This window comes from Papilio polytes, unplaced genomic scaffold (assembly GCF_000836215.1).
Source record: "Papilio polytes unplaced genomic scaffold, Ppol_1.0 DF822067.1, whole genome shotgun sequence".
Taxonomy (NCBI): Eukaryota; Metazoa; Arthropoda; class Insecta; order Lepidoptera; family Papilionidae; genus Papilio; species Papilio polytes.
Window position 1 is genome coordinate 2,236,670 of NW_013527137.1, and position 8,084 is coordinate 2,244,753.

The 8,084-nt window shown below is 36.2% G+C and overlaps 2 protein-coding genes across 2 annotated transcripts in view; one reads left to right on the top strand and one right to left on the bottom strand.

Moving 5' to 3' along the window:
* Nucleotides 1–3,062, bottom strand: part of LOC106106832 — a 64,114-nt gene extending 61,052 nt beyond the window's left edge. The window contains exons 1-3 of the mRNA XM_013287491.1: nt 2,784–3,062; nt 1,460–2,032; nt 1,230–1,253 (exon numbers count right to left, since the gene is read on the bottom strand). Coding sequence (XP_013142945.1) covers nt 1,230–1,253; nt 1,460–1,708 — 273 coding nt within the window. The 5' untranslated portion in view covers nt 1,709–2,032; nt 2,784–3,062. The remainder of the gene's footprint in view (nt 1–1,229; nt 1,254–1,459; nt 2,033–2,783) is intronic.
* A 798-nt stretch (nt 3,063–3,860) lies between these two features.
* The window catches only part of LOC106106833 (spermatogenesis-associated protein 20), a 5,922-nt gene continuing 1,698 nt past the window's right edge, over nt 3,861–8,084 (top strand). The window contains exons 1-6 of the mRNA XM_013287492.1: nt 3,861–4,118; nt 4,461–6,083; nt 6,160–6,368; nt 6,769–6,989; nt 7,237–7,366; nt 8,018–8,081. Of these exons, the coding sequence (XP_013142946.1) occupies nt 3,982–4,118; nt 4,461–6,083; nt 6,160–6,368; nt 6,769–6,989; nt 7,237–7,366; nt 8,018–8,081 (2,384 nt within the window). The 5' untranslated portion in view covers nt 3,861–3,981. The remainder of the gene's footprint in view (nt 4,119–4,460; nt 6,084–6,159; nt 6,369–6,768; nt 6,990–7,236; nt 7,367–8,017; nt 8,082–8,084) is intronic.

Here is an 8,084-nt window from a genome sequence, read left to right on the forward strand (position 1 = left end):
GCCATCATTATGTGTAAATTCTGTTATAATCATTGCGACCATTTCCAAAAAGGAGTCGACAAAAAAGAGCCCAAGCGCCCCCTATCTTCAGAGCCGCTTATCTGAATGTTTGGTACGTGATGAGGTATCGTTTGTGCCGCGGCGCTACCGCCTCTTTATCTGCCTATAAAACCTCCTTTTTTTACTCCATACCGCTTCTGTACATTTTAATCAGTCAGAAACAAAAGAATATTCCGTGAAATTTGTTTCGAAGTCGTAAACGACATTTCTGTAAATTATGCGGCACTCCTTGAATATTTTACTTTGGGTCGGCAAAATAAACCACGTGTTTATTTCCTTATTTTTTTTAAACAAGAGAAAAGCTGCTGAATATTTAAAAATTTTAAACACTCCTCAACTAGTTGCTGGTTTTGGGTAAGACTGTATTAAGGTAGCAGTAATTTTATCTGGAAGGTTTGGACAAATGACTATACCAATGAGAGGAGTTGTTCTTGCTTCTATTTTTTTCTTTCATTAATTATATGTAAGGGAAAACAAGGAATGAAGAATGTTATTTTTATAATATGAAAAATTAAATATCGCCCCGCAAGTCGCAACTTAAGATAAACTCGTCAACAAAATAAATTATCGTTTTTGACACGTCACGTAGTATGAAAACTTTTGTTCCCAAACTCCGTATTTATCATCACATATCATCTTAACGGTAATATCATAACCATTTGAGATTATAGTTGGCACCTATTTCTTAAAATTTATATTTTAAATTCATATCTAACTGTTTTTTTTTGTTAAGCCATTATTAACACACAAGATTCTATCGCTATTGTATATATAAATATATAGGTATAAATTAAGTATTATATCAGGTTTAAAATCTATGTCAAAAGATTATTAAAAATTATATAGAAATTTTACCTTACTTTGTACATTGTACGATTTTTGTTGCTGTAAGCTTAGCTCAATTTGTTATCGCTTGATGTCAACATGTTAATAAATTCATCTCTTTTTTCGAATCTAGTTATGTGACGAAATCTCTCTACTTAATCTCGATGACATCTTTCGGGCTGCAAGTTATTTTTGCGCCCTAAATTAAGAAAACTACAGAAATATAAAAGCACTGATGTGTACAATATATTTAACTACTTAGTAGTTGCATGAACTTTGAGGTTATCTTTTGATGATTTAAAAATCAAATCCATTACTAAAATTCTACCAAATGTTCTACTTACACGATCGAAGAGGAGACGCCATTTCTGAAACCAATTAAAAAATGTTACTTGAAACGTTTTACTACTTTTTAATCCTTTAAATATTGATTCATTACAATTTATAAAACGCTATCAATCTAGATGATGACCAATGTTTTCTGAATACCCTCGCCTCCTGTCAAATGATATGCGATCATTTTAACTGAAGGAAAAAAACGTAGTGAAATAAATATAACATTTATACAACTTACATCATGCATCAACTCCCTTCTAATCTCCGCCTCGTCAAGTTCCGAGCCGAGATCCGTATGATCTGTGTCGTACAGCTGTTCCGCGGCCCGGGACAGCGAGCCCAACGAGTCCCGGGCGGAGGCGAGCGAGCCCGTGACTGTCGGCAGAACCCCTGCTTCGATCCCGGACTCCATGGAGGTGTTGGCCGACATGACGGTCGTGGTCGGCCGCACTTCTCCATTGCCCCCGCCGCCCACCCACAACGACATCTTGCCGACAAAACCATCCACACAACTCCGCTCTTCGATTTACGTCTTCAAACAACTATTGACATATCGCTTCTATATCTAAATAAATTTATATGAATGGTTCATATACGATGCTTTCTCTTCTTAATCTTGTAACATTTAAAATAGCATCAAAAATTTGGACAGGCACTTGGACCGATGTATTTTGACTTATTTACGTGTATATATGAATAATATTGATAAAGTTAAAATACGCTTGTGTGATTTGCCATTAACAAGTGCAAAAGGCAAATGGAGGAAGATATTAAGGCACGATTGTAGATTTTTATCCTGGTTCCGGTGTACCTGAAACGTAAAGGGGATAATTATAATATAGTGTAATAAAACAAAAGACAACCAAGGTCATAATATGGCAACTGATGGCAAATCTCAGTCAAAACTTATAAGGAGATAGCGCGAATAATAAAAATAGGAAATGTTTTGCTTTCAAAATTCGACTGGATCATTTCAAACCCTAAACAAACCCGAGGGTATAACAGAATTGTAAATAACAGCCAATCACTAAGATCCCCTAGCTTTGTATCGGATTCAACCCCCAGCTGTTGCTATGGCAACGATCTATTGAATATTGTTCAACTCCCTCTAAGGACGAACAGTGTCTTGTTTAGACACGCGCCTAAACTTTTTACCCGTTTTCAGTGCAAACCTAGAACTTGAATTGAGTTTCCTTCTAAGTGAAGCTTACGTAATTTAATTTACGCAAATTTAATTTGTTCCTGTACTATTTACGTAACATCTTGCATTTACATTAAAACAATTTAAAGCAGTCGAAGCCATAATATACAGGTTTATTGATTGTTTACGAATGCAGAATTCGACAGATTAGTTTAGAATTTAGATTAATTTAAAAACACTTGCATCAAAACACTTGTTTTGTTTTCAACTTTAAAAACGCAAGATTTCAAAAGTAATAACGAACAATAATATTAAAAAATGTAATAAAAGCGCGAATCAAATCCGTGGTTATAACTAATTATTAAACTTTTTACTTTAATTCAATCAGATTATGTTTAAGCGAATCATAACATAACCTTACCTTACTTTGACTATGACTTCAATATCATAAGGGTAACTTCACACTAGATTTCATTTCCACTAATAAATTATGAAACATTTCGTGTCAAATACACATTAGGCCGTACTGTGTTCAACATAATTGTTAACGTCAAAACATGTCTTGTTGCAATGAGTGAGAATGGCGTCAGATTCTTCGCACATGCGCAGTGGTTTACATCTCTCCCTCGGCCCTCGGCGAGACCCTTGCATTGTATATTGTATAAGAACTCTGCAGTTATGCAACCTCAATAAGAGGACCCATCGCTTTATAAGTGTATTGTCTAGTTTGTTCATCAAAAGTTTATTTTTAATAATTTCCTATCCTTTCCTTATAGCGTCTGTTTCAGTGACTTATCACTTTATAACACTTAAGTGATGCAAGTGCTCCTACAAAAATCGGATAGCAATAATTTTTTTTATGATATTCTACATTTAAAAGGCGCATATGAGTTATGAATTCAGAGTCCTATATCCTCTGACATGTAAAGAGATTAAAAGAATATTTTTTATAAACCAGAAAAGTTATTACTGAATGAAACATGCAAATTAATGATAATAAAATTGTATGTTCATACACATTCGATATTCAAGTCAGTAACCATTTTATTGTCTGTAGCGACCTGAGTACTTTACTTAGCTTGTACCTTTTTTTAACATTTCTGGCGCGTAAACCCGGGTTATATGAGCCTGTGTGATTAGCAGACTTGTGGCGCGCCTTTCGGTCCAGCGCCCTGGGCGGTCAAAAGTATAAGTAATCAGTATATCGGTATAAAATGATCACTTTAAAGGTTGTCTAGTTTTGTGTTCTGTTCTATAGGCAATGATTCTTTATGATATTTAGCCAAGATGTATTGACTTTTGGGGTCTCGGATGTTTGTTATCTTGTTTATTATGTTTAAATTACCATGCTGAACAACAACGTTATTGTAAGTTACAACTAATATTTATGCATAAATAAGTTAGCAAGTATTTTGGTATAAATAATTCTTCGAGATTTTTGTTTTAATGGTTTTATCTGTGCCGTTGTTATTTTTATATAATCTGGCAACTTCAGAAACGTCATTATTATTTTGTTTTTGTATTTTGTCAATTTTATCAAATTAGTGCGATAAATTCATGTTATAAAATACTTTCAGGCTTACTGCGCCAAACAGTATCCTTAAAAACTGTTCTTTATTATGCCTAATGGTCGTGCCGTATTGTTGTTACGACGTTTGTCGACGGGTGATAATAAATTAAAGAATCTAAATTTGAATCAAAGCACAAATAAAGAACCTCTGCTTTGCCACAACAGAGATTTCAGCTCGAATAAAAGGTAATTTTATGATGTTTGTAATTATATAAAGTGTTTTTTTGCATACATTTAGGCTAGTTAGATAATACATGTAAATGCTGTAAATTGACCTTGTATTGATTGTCGTATACAAGTGTACAAATCAAGGAAGTGATAAAGTGAATAAACTAGTTTTATGGATCGGTTTGTGATCAAAAAAAAAAAGCTCACTAACCGAAAAGTAAAATTGTTCAGAAAGAAACCTAAACACTCCTATTAACATTACAGATACAAATCAATAAGGGATTAGGAGTCTGAAATTATATTCTATTATTATGATTTATAAATATCAGCCCCAATTGGTTAAAATATTTTCTTTTACAGATTGGCAACATTTGGTCATAATTTGTGCACTGTTAAACTCACTAGAAGCTACAGTGATAATATAATTAAAATGTCTAATACAAATATTGAATCTGCAACAGCAGAAAAACCTAAATACACTAATCAGCTTATTACTGAAAAGTCACCATACTTACTGCAACATGCACACAATCCTGTGCAATGGTATCCTTGGGGAGATGAAGCTATTGAAAAAGCTAAAAAAGAGAATAAACTCATATTTCTCTCTGTTGGTTACTCTACTTGCCATTGGTGCCATGTTATGGAAAAAGAATCATTTGAAAACGAAGATGTGGCTAAAGTAATGAATGAAAATTTTGTCAACATCAAGGTTGATAGAGAGGAGAGGCCGGACATAGACCGTGTGTATATGTTGTTTGTTATGGCCACAACAGGCAGTGGCGGCTGGCCAATGTCCGTTTTCTTAACACCAGATTTAAAACCAATAACAGGAGGCACCTATTTTCCTCCTGAAGACCGTTGGGGGCGCCCTAGCTTTAAGAGTGTTTTACTATCATTGGCTAAGAAATGGAAAGAGAACACTGCCCAATTTGTTGATGCCAGTCACAATATAATGGAAGCACTGCAAAAAATATCTCTGGTTAATGTTGATTCAACTGTGGCGGTACCCGGAGAGGCTACATGGAATAAATGTGTCCAAAGATATATTTCTATTTATGAACCACATTTTGGAGGTTTTGGTTTAGCACCAAAGTTTCCACAAGCGTCTATATTTAACTTCCTATTTCATTTTTATGCTCGCGATAAATCTGACTCTGAAGGTAAAAAATGTCTTGATATGTGCCTTCATACTTTGACGAAAATAGCCAATGGTGGCATTCATGATCATGTATCAAGTGGATTTGCTCGATATTCAGTGGATAATGATTGGCATGTGCCACATTTTGAGAAAATGCTGTATGACCAAGCTCAATTGATGGTGGCATACACTGATGCATATTTAGCTACTAAGGAAGAATTTTATGCTGATGTAGTTCGTGATATAATCAAGTATGTGAATAGAGATCTGAGACATGAATCTGGTGGTTATTATAGCGCAGAAGATGCTGATTCCTATCCTTTTGAAGGTGCTCAACATAAGAAAGAAGGAGCATTCTGTGTCTGGGAATTCGATGAACTTAAATCACTTCTTGATGATAAGAAAGTAAATGAGACATCTTACTTTGACATATTCTGCGAATACTACAGTGTGGAAGAAGATGGGAACATTTCATTGGAAAGTGATCCTCATGGTGAATTGAAAAATAAAAATGTGCTGATTGTGTACAGCGGTAAAGAAGAAACTATGACCAAGTTTAAACTCACTTCAGAACAATTTGAGGAAGCAATTTCTTATTGTATTAATATATTGTATGAGGAACGTCAAAAAAGACCTCGACCCCATTTGGACACTAAAATGCTTTGTTCATGGAATGGGTTGATTATAGCTGGTTTAGCTCAAGCAGGCCAGGGGCTAGGGGAGAAGAGCTATGTGGATGATGCTATTAAAACAGCAAACTTCATAAAGGAACATTTGTATGATCCATCCAAGAAGACTTTATTACATTCTTGTTACAGAGGTGAAGATGGAGCCATTGCTCAAACGTAAGTATATTTGTATTATATATCCATTGCAGATTTATTCAGGTAATGGAGTTTTATTTTTTATTTTATGTTTCAGTAAAGAACCAATACAAGGATTTTTAGATGATTATGCATTCCTAATTAAAGGTTTGCTTGATTTATATGAAGCTTCTCTCGATCTTTACTGGCTGAATTGGGCGCGTGAATTGCAGTACAAACAGAATGAACTCTTCTGGGATAATACAAACGGTGGTTACTTTACTTGTTCTACTGATGACGATACTGTGGTACTAAGGCTTAAAGAAGGTAATTACCATTCATCTATCTGTGCATTAACAATGCCATATTATTGATAAACATTTCTAATTTATTTATTGTTAATAGCTTTCGCCCGCGACTCCGTTCGCGTAGTTTTAAAAAAAAAATAAGTAACCTATGTGTTCTTCCAGACTATGCTCTACATATATACCAAATTTCAACCAGATCGTTTCAGCTGTTTAGGCTACAAACTCTATCAAACATCCTTCCATCCATCTAAACTCTCGAATTTATGATACTTGATTTCAAATTGTTTAACCATAAAGAAGCTAAGTTATCAGTAACATAGGCTATATTGTTATTGTTATTGTTTAATTTCACGCAGACAAAGTCGCAAGCAACAATTTACTTATAAATGAAGTATTATGGTTTCTATCTTTGTTTAAAGATCAAGATGGCGCTGAGCCTTCAGGTAACAGCGTGTCGTGTCACAACCTGCAGCGTGTGGCGGCGTACGCGGACAAGAGCGAAGCCCCCGAGGGCGGGGACGTGGAGCGCGACATGGCCAAGCGCCTGCTCGCCGCCTTCGCCAAGCGACTGAACGCCACGCCCACAGCACTGCCGGAGATGATGTCCGCACTCATGTTCTACAATGATTCACCCACACAGGTACGATCGTCTCCCTTACCTTATCCTACTCCCATAGGTTCCTATAGGTTAGGTGCATCAGGTTTTTGTACTTCAATTAACTATCATCCGTCATCTCAGTCATCACTCCCTTCTTGATCATTGGGCTATTTTTAGTCCTCGTTTTACTATACATCCATGGTATCTATACAAAAATTGCAAATTTTAACGGTTCTGTCGCTGGCTATATTAATTTTTGTGAGGCGTATGTATTAATCCGGATGTGTAGGTGTTGATAAGCGGCGCGTGCTCGGACCCGCGCACGCTGGCGCTGGTGCGCGCGGTGCGCTCGCGGCTGGTGGCGGGCCGCGTGCTCGCCGTCGCCGAGCCGGACTCGCCCGCCGGTATGTCCGACATACGTGAGTGTGCAACACTTTGTACTACGCACATTCATATTATCCTATCATTTTTTTATTATAGTTTTATAATACCCAATTCGAGAAGCGAGCCTACCATTTCTTGAAAGACCGGCAACACATCTGTAGTTCCTCTGGTATTGCGGGTGTCCATGACCGTCGTTGACCACCTCTGTGTTCTCGCTGTTCATTAGCCTCTTTTTATAAAGAAAATTGGACAGACTTCTATATTTGTATCTATTTCATTAAAGCATTAAATCATTTTTGTGACGGCAGTTTATTATGCTCATTCGTATTTAAGTTTGCGAATCACTGGGACATTGTATAAGAAATATAAAAGATGTTGCACGCTTCTTAAAGGGAAAGAGGTACTTCATTATTGTAAACCTTTATGTTACTCATTTAGTCCCATTGATATATTTATACAAGAGCCGATGCTAACCTCACCATTTCTTACCAGTAGTTCTATTATTATATGCTAAAAAGTAATATTATAAATCCGAAAGTTTAGATAGATGGATGGATGTTTGTTGTATGTAGCCTAAACTGCTGAACGGATCTCACACACAAAGGCTCCTTTTTTTAATTCCGCGCAGACTAAGTCGCTGACGCTAGTTTTTTTATTAAAATTTTATTTGATATGTAAATTGTCAGTGCTAAGCCGCATCAAGTGCAGCGAGGTGCCGACGGCGTACGTGTGCCGGCGCTACGCCTGCTCGCT